Source organism: Gigantopelta aegis, chromosome 9 (genome assembly GCF_016097555.1).
Source record: "Gigantopelta aegis isolate Gae_Host chromosome 9, Gae_host_genome, whole genome shotgun sequence".
NCBI classification, from domain to species: Eukaryota; Metazoa; Mollusca; class Gastropoda; order Neomphalida; family Peltospiridae; genus Gigantopelta; species Gigantopelta aegis.
This window is the reverse complement of record NC_054707.1, coordinates 53,523,288-53,540,469: the sequence shown is the minus strand read 5'-3', so window position 1 is coordinate 53,540,469 and position 17,182 is coordinate 53,523,288. Positions and strand designations below refer to the sequence as shown.

Genomic DNA, 17,182 nt, shown 5'->3' with positions numbered 1-17,182 from the left:
TAACTATTAACACTACAGATCAAACATTAAACAAGAAATCCACCTAATATAGGCAAGGTCGTGATTGCTTCCATAAACTGGCCTCAAGTTTATTGCAGAAAATGTGCCAAAAAGGTTAACATTTGGCTTATAATACATAATGCATATTCAGTGGTCATTACTACAAACATCCTTCCAATCAAGAAATACTACACTGAGGTATCCAAGACACTGGCACATGATTACACTTGTTAACAGTTATCACTGGAAACTGAACAATATGGTGCAAGTACCTCTTGGTAGGATTTATATCAGCATTTTGTGACAAATCTTCATTTTCAAAGTTGTCGTCAACCAAAAAACATATTATGGTGTATACCTAAGTAACATCTGTAGGGCATATTCATATTAATATACATTTATATGGGCAGTTTTGCCTTTTACAAAGTGGCTACATGTCTAATACAGTAAATGAAGTAGATTAAGTAAATATAGCAGGTCAAAATTGAATCTGAGGCCTATCATGTCTAATTTTCCCTGAAATTAGTGTGTAAAAATTTGTTGCAAATGGCCCCAATTTTGTGACTTTCACCATCCCTCTGACACATTTCTAATAATGTACCATGAATGCAGTCAACATATCTTTAATAAGCCTCCACTTATCATATCTAAAATGCAAAATTTTACAGTTTCAGATTTTAAATTTTTTCACAAACTTAAATTTAAGTTTAATATTTCATTAAAAATGAAGTAAACTCTAATGATTGATTTTGTTCCCTTTAAATATTTCAAAATCTTTCCAAGACAACACTGTGTAGATAGAACATATGTAGAAGAAAAAATAGCTGTTCATTGTATGAAGAAATCCCAACATTTAATAAAGTTATTACATTTTGAAGTTGGTGTCCCTCAAGTTTCCATTGCTAAAATTGGCCATGGCAAGGCACTGTGGTAGGTGTTTTAACACAGCCTCTATATACTCTCAGTTTAAAGGTGACATCCCGATACTTACTGAGCATTGCTTTAATATGTATATCATTGGAATGCATTAGTGTGGGCCTGTTTTTAAGGGGAAAAATGGACTGATAAGCCTCAGATTACAGTTATCTTCCCATTTGGTTATCCAAAATCCGGAAATTTGACCGCGCAAGTAGTCTGCTGTTTGACTGTGATTATTTCATGGCAGACAGCTATGAAGTGGCAACTGTTTGACTGAAGTGACAGGGGATAGCATGTAGTTTGTAAACATGTGTAACTTGTTGGCATTGAAGACTTGTTTGTGGTAATTCCGGCCCATGCAAAAGTAGTGCTTTTTGTGTAAAATGGGTGTACTGCGGCCTGGTTTAGAGGGTGTGTCTGTTTAAACCAATATGCTGGGAGAAAGAGCTGGACAACAGGGGTTGTCCTTTTCAGGGTATGTGTCCCCCATGCAGGCAAAGGTACATACAAAACTTCACGGGCCTGCTGATATTAATAAAAATGTTATAGCCACTAAGGCTATATAGAAACATATTGCGAAATTAATTGTGGTCTGAGGCCATCTACTATACGGTACTCGTCCTTAGGAGGACCGCCACTCCCATAGCAGATCCGTATTAAAACCAGCATTAACGTCCGCAAATGGTCTGACTTCACTAGAGTTCTGCCCACGACAGGGAAGCATTTGTTTTCATGAAAGTATATGTATATTCTGTACAATTCTTTATTTTGTTTTTGTGTCAGACATGTGATTCATAAGTCATACGTCCGTACTGCTTGTGGCAGTATACGACCATGATCCCTGAGGCAGTGTTGTCTGTTGAGAACCGTCATCCTCAATTAACCAGTGCTACGAAATTATTCAAAGCCCCATGGGTTCTCATACCCCCTAAGGTAAATCTTTTTATTAAAAATGAATTAGCACAAATAGACCTACCAGTGTTTAAAAATACTCTTTTTAGAACTATTATGGGGGGGGGGGGGGGGGAATATAAAAATTATCTGGCAGTAATCGTCTCCCCTCTCCGGAAACTGCACCGTATACATAGTTCGTTTTGTTTTTAACTTGCTTATATATTTTTTTTAAATTAATAAAATAAAAGTAGTAGTTTAGGTTACTCAGCATGCTCGCTCATTTAATGTGTTTTACTTATTTTTTATCAGAATTTTAATCATATTTTATATTTTTAATTAAAACAGTTATGTAATTCAACAGGGCAGGTAACTGGTCTGTGCTCGTGACAGTACCCTGGTTAATTATACATCGTGTTCTGTCACCGGTTTTATAGATTAAAGTAAAAGTAAAGTAAAGTTTGTTTTATTTAACGACGCCGCTAGAGCACATTGATTTTTTATCTTATCATCGGCTATTGGACGTCAAACATATGGTCATTCTGACACTGTTTTTAGAGGAAACCCGCTGTCGCCACATAGGCTACTCTTTTTACGACAGGCAGCAAGGGATCTTTTATTTGCGCTTCCCACAGGCAGGATAGCACAAACCATGGCCTTTGTTGAACCAGTTATGGATCACTGGTCGGTGCAAGTGGTTTACACCTACCCATTGAGCCTTGCGGAGCACTCACTCAGGGTTTGGAGTCGGTATCTCGATTAAAAATCCCATGCCTCGACTGGGATCCGAACCCAGTACCTACCAGCCTGTAGACCGATGGCCTGCCACGACGCCACCGAGGCCGGTATATAGATTAAAGTGGTCACAGCGTCTGTTGAATGACTTAATCTTTATGTTCTAAGGGCGGACCGAGAGGATGCCTCGGGTTTCCAGTTCTTCGCTTCGGAATGCGTTTCTCTCTCCACGGCGGGCTGTACATACAAAACTTTCCAATCAACTAACTTCTATAACACTTCAGGCGCGACCTCCAACCCCCCCCCGCCCCACTGCTCAAGGCGAATTTTTTTTTCATATCCCGATTTTTTACATTCCTGTGAATAGATATGGACAGGATATCTGTGATAGGTATCTTTGGGGCCATAAGGCATAGGCGGTTTGGCCGTAGGTTAAGCGAAAGTTCCGGCCTCCCTTCCCGCCCCCTCCTCCCCCCCCTGGTCACACCAAGGCCCGAAATATGATTGGTAATTCATTTTAACCATTATTAATTTTAATATAACTTTTCTGTGGGCCGGGCTTACCCCCTTTCCCTTTCCCTTGCCTCTGGGGACTAAGTAATTTTATTAGTAAAATATATATATATTTTTTAGACCTCCCCATTTAAAACAGCGTCAATTAATTTTTTAATAGAAGTAGATTAGGGTTATTTATTTTTTGGGGACGCAGTCAAAAGTTTTAATTGATATGTAGTAATATTAATTATTTTGGTTTTAAAATTCAAAAAGTTTTAAATTGTTATGTTAGTTAGGTTTTTCCTGCCCCGAGTCAGACCACCGATCTTATCAGAGGCTGGACTCGGGATAGGCGTGCCCGAAACCATAGAGGTATATGGGCACGTTACAAACATCTAAGTTCTAAGCTACGAAATTCAATTGAAGCAATGCTGTTGCAAAACTTTCAGGATAAAATACATGTCAACATATAATGCCCTATTTACACCATACACATATTAAACATAGTAAAACATCAGCCTATGTTCACGGAGTACAGTGTTTTGGATCAATGAACCTTCGGACTACTGAACCTTCGAACTATTGAACCTTCGGACTATTAAACCTTCGGACTACTGAACCTTCGGACCATTGAACCTTCGGACTATTAAATCTTCCGACCATTGAACCTTCGGCCTATAGAGCGGTCCTTGATGGAGGTGTAGTGGCTACCCCCCCCCCCCCCCCCCCCGCTAAAATAATAATAATATGACGCGATACTGAAAAAGTTGTAAAACAGAAACATAATATATATATATATATATATATATATATCTATATCTATATCTATATCTCTATCTATCTATCTATCTATCTATCTATCTATCTATCTATATATATATATATCTGTATAGTGAGTTCTTTCTGCGCCTTACAGTTATATGAATCCAGAAAAAATACTTCGCGTGGATCACGCATTTCTTTAATTTTCTGATCGTTTAATATTACAAGACTACAAGTTGTGAAAATATAACAGATATTTAACAATAATAATTATTTATTATTTTTAAATAAATTTAAAAAAAGACAAGAGACGAAAAAAACAGTGGACCTACCGATAAACGCCCAGTCGATATAGTGATGTGTTAATCGATACGCTGAATGGGACTAGCGACCGACAATCGAAACACGACGTTAGCATGCTCCGTTGTTAAGGTTAGTCAGACATCTGCTGATGGTTTCATTTGTCATTCCAATTTACCGTTACATTATGTGTGATTTATCATTCCAGTTTAATACACTATATGTTATTTGTCATAACAATGTACCTGTATACTATGTGTAATTTTTATTCCAATTTAATACACTATGTGTGATTTTTCATTCTTCTTTCGTATTCTGTGTGTGAATTGTTACTCCAGGCTACCTGTACTGTGTGTGTGTGAATTTTCATTCCAGTTTACCTGTACAGTATCAGTGAATTACTGTAGGTTACCCGTACACTCTTTGTGAATTGTCATTCGTTTACCTATACACTCAGTGTGAATTGTCATTCCAGTCTACCTATACAGTGTGTGCGTTTGTGTTTGTGTGTGTGTGTGCGTGTGTGTTTCTGTGTGTGAACTGTCATTGTAGTTTACCTGTACACTGTAAATTGTCATTCCAGTTTACCTGTACACTCTGTATGAATTGTCATTCCAGTTTACCTGTACACTGTGTGTAAATTGCCATTCCAGTTTACCTGTACCCTGTTTGTCGATTGTCATTCCCATTTACCTGTACAATGTGTTTGAACTGTCATTGTACTTTACCTGTACATTGTAAATGATTTGTGATTCTAATTTAACTGTACAATATGTGAGATTTGTCATTCCAAATACATTGTGTATGATTTTCATTCTAATTTAGTACACTGTGTGGTTTGTCTTTCGAGTCTACATGTATATGTGATTTGCCATTCCAGTTTATAACTATTTGTGAGTTATTGTTCCAATTAATATATACACCATGCATGTTCCACTTTACATATACACTATGCATATTCCAGCTTACATATACACCATTTGTGATGTGTCATTCCAGTTGACATGTACAATTTTTGTTTGTGTTGTGTCATTCCAATACATTAACCATTGCATCAAGTTCAGTTATATACCAGTATTTGCCTGTCAATGCAGGTGTGTGCTAACTCAACCGGCTTTTCTTACAATTTTATTAATTATTAAAAAACATGTTCTGACTTTCAATTGTTTGAGCGATATTGATTTAGCGACGTGTGACGCATAAAATACTCCAATACTGTTATCGATTATTTTGTTAATCTCACAGATAATATATATACTCTGTCAAAAAAGAAACGCATAGGCGAAATATTAATGGAATTATCTCTTTAATACACAGTGGTATAATTTCGTTATTTATGATCGTATCACAGTCAAATTTGACACGAGTATGTGACAATGTTCTTGCTATGGACTGACGCTGAAATCAGTACCGTGTGTGGCCACCACCAGCAGCAATCACTGCGCGACATCTCCTTGGCATAGACTGACTGAGTCTCTGAATCCGGGCACGTGGAATCCTAGCCCATTCTTCATTCAGTGCATGTGACAGATGCGGAAGCGTCTGAGGCTCCGGGTCACGCTGGCGTACACGTCTGTCCAGTTCGTCCCATAGATGTTCAGTGGGGTTGAGATCTGGCGATCTTGATGGCCATGGCAGCACATTAATATTCTCATTGTGTAGGAAATCCATTGTTACACGTGCCGTATGCGGCCTGGCATTGTCCTGCTGAAACAGTTCTCTCTGTCGATCCAAAATGGGAAGCATGTGACGGCGAAGAATTTCATCCCGGTAGCGTACAGTTGTCAGGTTGCCTTGTACGAACACAAGTTCACTTCTGCCGGTGTATGAGATGGCTCCCCATACCATGACACTCCTTCCACCGCATCTGTCAACTTGGGCGACGCAGTTGTTGGCAAAAAGTTCATTGCGGTGTCTGTAAACACGTTGTCGTCCACCACGTCGTTGTAGAAGGAAATGTGACTCGTCGCTGAACCATACTCGCCGCCGGTTTCCCGAAGCTCCATCCCTGTACATTCGTGCACCAGCGAACACGTAAATGTCGATGTTGCCGTCGCAGGACGGGGCCAACATACGGTCTCCTAGGCCGTAAACCAGCTTCTCGAAGTCGGTTCCGAATGGTTTGTGCTGACACCCTTCTCAAACCAGGTATGCGTCCAGCAGTGTTCGTTGCTGTGGCAGTTCGGTGACGCAAGTGCAGAACCCGGATGTAGCGATCTTGTGCTGCAGTTGTTATGCGAGGTCTTCCACTTCTGGGCCGGTCTTCAACTGATTGAAACTGCTGGTACCTGTCCCAGAGACGTGAAATGGTACTCTGATGGACGTCCTTGTGGCGTGCGACTGCTGACTGCGATTCAGCTAACTGGAACGGCCTATTGCAATGTTTCGATTCGGCAGATTTAGTCTTGGCATCTTGTAACTTGTCTTCGTCGAACTGGAAAAGAGGCATCATTGCGAGTATTGCAGATTTAAATACTCATCACTACCCCAATCGTTTCCCCGAGTTTCACGTGCATTCGCCAAAATCTGACCATTTCACGCCGATTTCCAGCAATTGTCGCACAACCTGCCACAACGTGTGTTAAATTCGTTTTAGGGTGCATTTGGGCATGCTGTCCCATTCCAGGAACATTAGCAAACATTCAGCAACATTGTACAAAAAAAACCCCAACGATTTCCCTATCACTTATGCGTTTCTTTTTTAACAGAGTATATATATTATGTTTCATTTCATTCTTTTTTTCTCTCTCTCTGCACCCCTTTCTCCGTCTCCCTCAATATATCTCTCTGCCTGCCTCCCTCTTTCACACACGCACACACACACACACACACACACACACACACACACACACACACACACACACACAATAAGTTTTTATATATTAAAATACGTATGTGTATAATGCGCGGATATAAGTATGCGTGAAAAACTGTTTGGCGTGAGGGATGGGGCCCAAGCACGTTTTTGTTGCTTTTTATTATTTTTTAAAGTAAATGTTTTATATTTCAAATAGGGGTTGAGTCTGATGTGGGTATAATATATATATATATATATATATATATATATATATATATATATATATATATATATATATATATATATATATATAATACTGACAGACCGAAAACAGTGTGTTTAGATTTTTATCCCATGCTGCATAGTTTATGTGGCGGAAGCGGGCTCTCCTCTGTGTCTCGGTCTGTCTCTGTCTCTCTGTCTCTCTGTCTCTGTGTGTGTCTCTCTCTCTCTCTCTCTCTCTCTCTCTCTCTCTCTCTCTCTCTCTCTCTCTCTCTCTCTCTCTCTGTGTGTGTGTGTGTGTGTGTGTGTGTGTGTGTGTGTCCCTCCCTCGATCATATGTCGAGATAACGATATTAGACACCAAACAGTCGTAGTTTAAAGTGTGCTAATACAAGTATGTTAACCAACCAGTCCTTCCTTTACCTAACCCCGACACTGGTTTTATCTCTAATCACACGTTTGGTTTACTTCCAGTTTCTGATACACGCCAGCCCTCCACTACTTCACAATGCTGAGGATAAAATTCAAGTCTGCAATGCTAGTGTTCTTTGGGGCGTTTACCATGTTGGTTCTGGACCGTGTTTTACTGAATGGCCTGCTGTGGAGAACACACACTACAGCGAGAATAGCTAACCCTGGAGGGGTAGCTGACCAGGATTCGGGTACGGTCGATGTAACCAAGACTGGAACTCCCTTCCATCAGCTTCCTAATGCAGAATCAGTGCACATGAATTTGAAGGAAACAAAGAAAGTTCAGTGGAATGCAAAATCATTAAGTATTAATTCGGATAAAGCAAAAATAGTTCAGTGGGATAGAGATCGCTGGGTCAATGTACAAAAGGTTTGTGATGGGAATTACTCTTTTGAGAAAGCTACCCTGCGGACTTCGTTTGGAAGGACGCCGATTTTCATCCACGATATTAAAGATGACATGCACGTTTCGGGACACCTAAAGCGATATGGAATGTGGGATACCAAAAATGTGAACGCGGTTGTGGAACAGCTGAAAAGAGACCCTGACCTGGGTTTGTTGGATTTAGGGGCCCAGTTGGGTACACATACACTTGTAGCATCCCTGCTTGGACGCAACGTTGTAGCCGTGGATCCATTGCAGTCTAATGTACTGCGGTTGTGTAAATCTCTAGAAGCTGGTAAGTTTACAAACAATGTGACAGTTGTCTTCAATGCAATCTCAGACGATTACAGAAAGATATCTTTTGTCTTGGACAAAGGTAACCTCGGAGGTACACGTATAACATCCAGTGGAACCAAGTTGAATGATTCGAAATCTGACAGTGCTGATTCTTTGTATACAGTTCTTCTGGACGATCTCCTGCCGCTTGTAACATTCAAAAAGGCTGTTATGAAGTTGGACGTGGAGACACACGAATTGCAGGTCATCAAGGGAGGGACGCAGTTTTTCAAACAAATAGACGTTACAAGCATTTTGATGGAATGGATGTTTCACAAAAATGACGAAGGACAACAACTAAAAGTACTTGTGATGAATTTAGGATTTAAGCCGTTTGATCCACAAACACACAAAATGTGTAACGACAATCATAAAACGTGGCCAGACGATGTTATGTGGTTGAAACAGTGAACGTGTACGTTAAACGTGTATGTACAGTGTATAATACATTGTAGGGGGGGGGGGGGGGGGGGGGGGAGAGCAAAACGATACAACCAGACTCAGTTGATGTAAATTGTGTCATCCAAAAGTAGCAAATCAAAACGTAAAATACCTTCTTCGCACTTTATACTCCTTCACACACCTGTTCATAATACTTTCTTGTATCAATACTAATTCAGTACATAACATCTTCTCCTTTATCTTTTTCTTCTTCTTCTCTAGTATATGTTGGGTTCGATGAACGGTCTCTTTAATAAGCTGCTATATAATAAAAAAGGGATGTGTGTGTGTGTGTGTGGGGGGGGGGGGGATATTAATTAACATGTTTTTTAGTAATCATTGTCTTCAAATTCATATTTGGCCAAACTACTGTATTGATCATTACAGCGTTTCTTAAAACAAAAACTGGAATGTACACTGTAAGAGTGACGTCAGTATTACACCAATTCTTAAAATAAACGTGTACATACCCTTCTGGAGGCGGGGGCCTAGCGACGTCAGTATTGCATCAGTCATTTCTTAAAATAAACGTGTACACACCATTCGGGAGGCGGGGCCTAGTGACGTCAGTATTGCATCAGTACATGTACACACCCTTCTGGAGGCGGGGCCTAGTGACGTCAGTATGGCATCATCTCCTTATTACGCAGATTGGCGGCCATCTTGGATGATGCAATAGTGAAATCGATATACCCTATAGACAGGCCCTTACTACTCTGAGGTCGTGCAATAGTGTATTTACTCATATGCAAATTTGCTCTTTATTCCAATTCGACACTTAGCTAAACTCTATACGAGTATATTGTAATTCACTTGAGATTCTGAAGGTGTCATTGCGGTTTTCACTGCTAATGATGAAAAATATGTTACACCCCCAAGAACTTTGATATTAAAATAAAACTACATTATGGGAAAAAAGTGTAAGAAGGAAACAAAAGAGCGACATAGGAAAGAGGGAAGCATGCAAATGGACATTGTAATTTGTCTTTGGTTTGACCCAACCCCCGTCAAACTTACACAAAAATATTCGTGTCTATTCAGAAATTATGAAGCCATTTTTAACGATAATCCACCATGATGATTACCCGTCTTTTGCCTATAACTCTTTTCTTGAGTTGATCCAACTGCAAATGCAGCACATACTTTAATATAATGCCAAATGTGGGAATTAGATGACCCCAGAGAATGCAAAGCACCTTCAACAAATAAACTCTATATCATGCTATGCATTTTGTTCATAGACGTAGAGCACATTGTCTTATTATGGCAAATAACTTTAAGAAAATCACACTAAATCTTGACAAAGGAGAATATGTTTATTTTTTTCTGTGACGTATCATACATCATTCGCGTGTAATTGCCCTTAAGCCATATGGACTGTTAAACCTATACTCATACAAATGATACAATTTAGTTTCATCGCTGTATATTCCGATTTTATTCCAATCGATAACGTGTTATTTATTTATAAGCATATTCCATGAGTCCTGGCCATTTTTCCTAACCCATTACCATTAGCTTGAATAGGAGCAATAAAGCATTTTATAACAATTGTTTACCTCAAGACAATGGTTTTTGTTAGTTTTTGTTTATGTTTATACTGTCACCATGGTATTATTATCGATGAATGCTTTATTTTACAATGCTAAACAAGTAGTTTCTTTTCAACGACACTACTATAGTATATGAATTAATTATCGGCCACTTAATGCCAAAACAATTGGTCATTCTCACACGTATAGTCGTCAAAGGATGTCCGTTACATATTCTTTATTAGCAACAAGGGTCTTTTAAATGCACTTTCTCACAGACAGGACCTAAATATACTATGTATGTATGGATTCAGGGAATGATGCAAGGGAGGTATAGACTGTGGGGAGCGAAGTTTGTGGGTGGGGGTGGGTAGAGGTTCGAGTTATGCTCCCAGTAGTAGATGCCGCACGTGAGCCCCAAGATATGCAAATGAGCTAGGTCACGTGGTCGCTTCTGTTTTGCTGACCTCTAAGCGGCGTGGCCTAATGACATGACGGCGTGGGGTTGGTGCTAACTAGGTTAATGACGTTGGCAGATGTCGGAAGAAAGCGTCATGACCTCGTTGACCTGGGTTAATGGGTTTGGCAGCTGTCAGAGGTCCTTTGATGTACAGGAAACGGATGGAACGGAAGTCGTTAATGGCCCGTAGAGGAACTTCGAGTCATGGAACCATTATCCGACTTTGGCAGCTGTTCTTTTGAAGTACAGGAAACAAATAGGGCGGAAGTCGTTAATGACTCGTAGAGGGGGTATCAGATCACGAGAAAAGAGGCAGGAGTGAGCGTGGGAAGCTGTTTTTATGGTACAAACAGTTGTCGGCTTATCTGATGTAAAATTAGCGTAGGGGTGAAGATCTACTGGCGTGGGGATGCAGACCTCTAAGTGTGGTAACTGGGTTAATGGCTTTTGCAGCTGTGGGTTTAGCATGGGAACATCTCTAAGCGTCGCTTTTAACTGGGTTAATGGCTTTGGCAGCTGTCGGGTATAGATTGTCAGGGGAAAATTCCACGGCGTGGGTAGCGCCGAAAACGTGTCCATATATCCCGTTGTAGCGTAGGTACGCTATGGATGGCAAGTAATGGTTTTGGCATCTGTCAGCGTGGGTATATAATGTCGGTGGAAAAAATCCACCAAGGCGTTGACGCGTCATGACCTACAAACCTGGGGCCAGTTTCACTAAACATCGTAAGTTTACGTCTGCCACTAGCAGTTATACCCGACAGACGTTTACACGTGTTTGGCGTCTATTTCATAAGGGAAATTACATCATTACGGAAGATGGAGCATTTTAATGACAAAAGAAAATGAAATATGTGTACTTAAAACTATATTTGTTGTACTATGTTAGTAATAAGAATTGTGCATTAGCCGTAGATTTACGTTTACATGCAAAACTAAGCTTACAATGTTTTGTGAAATAGGCCCCTAATAGCGTGGGTGTGTGACGTCGGGAAAAACCTAATGACAAGCAGGTGTCAGCCTTGGTGACGGCGCTGTTCAGATGGTAGGTGGTCGTGTCAGCGTGGGGTGTGACGTCACAAGACTTGTCCAGAAATGCCATAGACATTACCTACGATGTATTTAAATCTATGGTTAAAAACTCCACATTATTATCGGCCTCAGTGGTATAGTGGTTAAGCGATCGGACATAAGGCTGTAGGTAATAAGTTCGCATCCTGGTACCAGCTGGGTAGGTGTAAGGTAACTACCCGGACTTTTCTCTCACTAAACACTACCCCGTACTGTCCTCGACAGGTATCCCCAGATAGCTGAAGTGCTTATGTGTGTGTCCAGAACGGCGTGCTTGAACGTTAATGGGACGTAATATAGGATTATTGTTTTATTAAAGTGAGGAATCTTTGCCTAAAGTGTTGCCTGGATATATATATATATATATATATATATATATATATATATATATATATATATATATATATATATATATATATATATATATATATATACAGTGGAACCTCGTTAGTCCGGACTCCAGTAGTCCGGAATCCTCACCTTACGGACGTTTTTTTTGCAAAACGAAATGACCACTCAGTAAAGTTATTCATTAATCCAGATATTCAGCTTCCGGAACCGGACGGTCATAATTCTGAACCAAATGTAAAAAGTAAAGGCAAATTGCTTCGTTTGACCGGTCGCCGCTGATTGAACATAAAAGTAATCCGCCAATTAACGCTCGTGTAATCGACAGAGATAAAATGGCTGCACGGGGTTTCACACCGCAGTTTATTTAACTATTCACCTGTGTTTATTTAGTATTAGTCGGATAGAGCACAAGTGTTCACAAGTGTTTTTTTTTTTTTAAATATAATTTCTTTGATATATGACCAGACTGGCTGTTTTATTTTATGAAAAAAAAGGAAGAGTATTTTATTTTGAAAAGTGGTTAACTCTTGATTATACCCTACGATACCCCATGACCTCGTTTTATAACTACCCTCCTAACTTACCTGTATGACTTATTACTGAATACTGTTCATAATTGTTTTGGTGTCCAACTCAAGAGTATTGCCAGTCACCCAAAATAAAGACAAAGGAAACGTCTTTATATGTTATTGCTATCAAAACACTGGCTTGCGACTCTTTCACAAGTGGAACGATGTTCATTCAGTTTCACGCCGGTTTTGAGGGAGTTGTATTTCTGTGCTAGGAGCGGAGGGATATATCATGTTGACGTTTATATTATATCAGTAGATATAGCAGAAATGAATTATAATTTCGCCATTTAATATGTTTAAAATATAATCTGTAAACGTAGAAACTTTAAACTAATAATGATTGTATATACTGTAAGTGAGAAAAAATATGCATTCCTCAACAACGCCCCTGCGCGTGCTGTAACCTCACCGTGGTGCAGGGGTGTAACATTCTCTTTGAGAATGGCCAATACAGCAGAAATTGAAATTTTGAGTAAAAGTCCGTATCTATCTGTGATATTTTTATTTTTGCACATTTTATTTAAATCTTGAATTTTTATATTGATGTTGATCATCACCGTATTTGTTTGCATTACCATAGTTTGACACCCAATAGCCGATGTGTTTTTCGTTCTGGGGTGTCGTTAAACATTCATTCATTCATTCATTCATTCCTCAACAACGTACCCACTTCGTGGAAATGAACTCAACCACGTGGCCTAGATTTACAACATTAACCGGTACGACAAAACACGACTAATAAAATTTAAAACTTGTTGTCGCTAGTAATCAAACATTTAGTATCAACAATGCAACACGTCTTAAACAATATTTCATTTTATTTAATCGCATTTTCTAACTTTAAGACAAGCACCTGGCAGTACACTACTGAATAGTAGACTTGCCTCACGGACATGCAAATAGCGCCTTAGTCACACCACGAGGCGGATCAACAGAACAAAACTGGTTGAAGAAATGTTTGGTTCTAAAAATCAAATGTGTCGTTTTTATTTTGTTTGTTAATCAAGGGAGGTTACTCATCACGTACATTTCAGTAATCCGGAAATTCGTTAATCCGGACGTTTTTTTTTTTTAAATAACCCTACTGTCCGGACTAACGAGGTTCCACTGTATATATAACATATATATATATATATATATATATATATATATATATATATATATATATATATATATATATATATATATCACTATAAAATAAGTACTGGTATTAGATGAATGTATACTAACGCGATATATAATATTTCAAATCATAACAAACACGGGGCGTATGCAGTGGCATTTTGTGGCAGTAAAACATCCACACTGCGGTGCGGAGCTGAAACGGTCTGTGAATAGGAAATACGATACGCTGAAGTTACAGAGTCGAGTTTAAACACACAAAAAAGAAGTTATTATACATATCAAGACCCTAGCGATGGTTTTATCTGCAGGAGACTGGTTCACACGCAGCAGGGGGGGGGGGGGGGGGGGGGGGTTCGACAGAAATCCATTTGTGTGTGTCTCATGAAACTCCCTAACTGTTCCTGTACTCAGATATTAGTACCCCATTTGTTTGAGCTCAAGGCCCTGGGCTCTCGGTCTAATAGTAGTGAAAGAAAGGAATATTTGTCAAGGAGAAGAACGGAATGTTTGAGACACCCCAGCCAATTGCTTTGAAAAGAAATGTTTTATTTAACGACGCACTCAACACATTTTAGTTACGGTTATATGGCGTCAGACATATGGTTAAGGCCCACACAGATATTGAGAGAGGAAACCCGCTGTCGCCACTTCATGGGCTACTCTTTCCGATTAGCAGCAAGGGATCTTTTATATGCACCATCCCACAGACAGGATAGCACATACCACGGCCTTTGATATACCAGTCGTGGTGCACTGGCTGTGACGAGAAATAGCCCAATGGGCCCACCGACGGAGATCGATCCCAGACCGACCGCGCATCGAGCGAGCGCTGTACCACTGAGCTACGTCCCGCCCCCCAATTGCTTTGAAAGCAGAACTTATTAGGTATTAAAATAAAAGAAAGGAATGCGTAGACGCCTTAATCAGTGGTCAGTAGGGGAAGAAAGGAATGTGTGTGACACCCCAGCCAATCATATCACAGAAAAATAATAAAACATAACATGCATTTACAGTTAATTGATTTTAAAATTCAACATCTGTAGTATGAAACAAAGTATACACAGACACGTAGTTTTATAATTTAATTATTAGTGTCAAAAGGCTGAATACATGATATAAATACACACATAACTAATATCTAATTTCAAAATTCACTCTACAATTTACACACATACCTACTCTCGCAACATTTTTCTTTTGTGTCACAAAATTGTCAATGAAAATGAAAATGCTTCTCGACAAATTACTAAGAAATTGCATAGGTTAAATCCCCTTTTTGATACAGGGAGGAAGTCAGCATCCGACTTGACCTATATACACTGGAGCCAGGACACCAAAAGAAACTATACATATTTTAAAATGTCCTATATTCTAAAATAATTGGACAAACTTCTGCAAATGTTGTATATATATATTATGCTATCAGTTTTTTTGAATAATTTTACCAAAAACACATGTTATAATCAGTCAACCGTTACAAGGTCCGGGCCGGAAAACTGGTTTTGCACAAAAAAGTGTATCAGGGATCGAAATGCTGGCTTTCCGACAGGCGTTTGCCGATTAACATCACTACGGGGCGGGAAACTGTTTAGTATATGTCGTCGTGGCAATTATTTTACATTTATAGTCACACATTAGTTTGAATCAGTGATTTTAATTTGGGTCAGTAGAATTTGTAAAATACCGCACTGACTATCCGGCAGGTATATCAGCCAATATCGACCCGTGACCTACTATCCGGCAGGTATATCAGCCAATATCGACCCCTGTATATATACATTTATATATAGATATAAAATGGATTCCTTCAAAACCGGTCCCTATCCCCCCAAACCGGCCATTTTCCACGGCTCCCTTTAAAATATCAGTACAGAAAATACTATCTCTAAACCGGATACCTGTTTCTTCTTTTCTTGGTCTCAATGATTAATTAATAAATGTGCTCCGGTGGTGTCGTTAAACAAAACAAACACACTAATCGTATGCAATAACAATACATTTAAAGAGTGTCCAACACACGATCTGTGTGCAGAGAAACGACTATTGATTACAGTAACACTTCTCTTGTTATTTTTTATGGAGTAGGCCTGGAGAACGCTTGGCAAAATGGCGGCGTATTTACACATTGCTATGTTGATCAGATGTTAATGACTACAGTGGGCGTTACCATGAGCGAAACGAGGTAATTTATCGTTAAACTTCACTGGTAGTTAGCTGTCAGAATCCTAGATTGTGAATATATTAAATCCATAAAATTAGGTTTGCAATGCTTTAAACGTTCAACACATACTAGATAAAATCGATTATTTCAACCACATCACATCATTTGGCCATAACTTGTGATTCAGATCAATGAGAGGCGATTTATTGTGTGGAATAAATGGCTTAAATCCTAAATTAATCATATGTGACTTTAACTCTAAAAAGTTAAAGTTTGTTTTGGTTAACGACATCACTAGAGCACATTGATTTATTAACCATCGGCTATTGGATGTCAAACATTTGGTAATTTTGACATATAGTCTTAGAGAGAAAACCCACTACATGTTGCAATGAATAGCAAGGTATCTTCTATATACACCATCCCACAGACAGTATAGCACATATCACGGTCTTTGATATACCAGTCGTGGTGCACTGGCTGAACGAGAAATAGCCCAAATGGGCCCACCGACGAGGATCGATCCCAAACCGACCGCGGTTCTTATTCTTCTTCAGTATGAAAGTACAAAAGTCTGTACAGTTTGTAGTCGAGACATTATGTACAGCGCTATGGTTAATTTTATTAAACCGTAATTAACATAACTATTAACACTACAGATCAAACATTAAACAAGAAATCCACCTAATATAGGCAAGGTCGTGATTGCTTCCATAATCTACTACACGGTGATCGTCCTTAGGAGGACCGCCACTCCCATAGCAGATCCGTATTAAAACCAGCATTAACGTCCGCAAATGGTCTGACTTCACTAGAGTTCTGCCCACAACAGGGAAGCATTTGTTTTCATGAAAGTATTTATATATTCTGTACAATTCTTTGTTTTGTTTTTGAGTCAGACATGTGATTCATAAGTCATACGTCCGTACTGCTTGTGGCAGTGTACGACCATGATCCCTGAGGCAGTGTTGTCTGTTGAGAACCGTCATCCTCAATTAACCAGTGCTACGAATTCAACTGAAGCAATGCTGTTGCAAAACTTTCAGGATAAAATACATGTTAACATATAATGCCCTATTTACACCATACACATATTAAACATAGTAAAACATCAGCCTATGTTCACGGAGTACAGTATTTTGGATCAATGAACCTTC

The 17,182-nt window shown here is 39.3% G+C and overlaps 1 protein-coding gene across 3 annotated transcripts in view; it reads left to right on the top strand.

Moving 5' to 3' along the window:
• The window catches only part of LOC121381180, a 36,912-nt gene extending 26,488 nt beyond the window's left edge, over nucleotides 1-10,424 (top strand). For all 3 annotated transcript variants that reach the window (XM_041510359.1, XM_041510358.1, XM_041510360.1), the window contains one exon: nucleotides 7,595-10,424. In XM_041510359.1, coding sequence (XP_041366293.1) covers nucleotides 7,629-8,723 — 1,095 coding nt within the window. In that variant the 5' untranslated portion in view covers nucleotides 7,595-7,628 and the 3' untranslated portion in view covers nucleotides 8,724-10,424. The remainder of the gene's footprint in view (nucleotides 1-7,594) is intronic.
• Nucleotides 10,425-17,182: the final 6,758 nt, after the last annotated feature.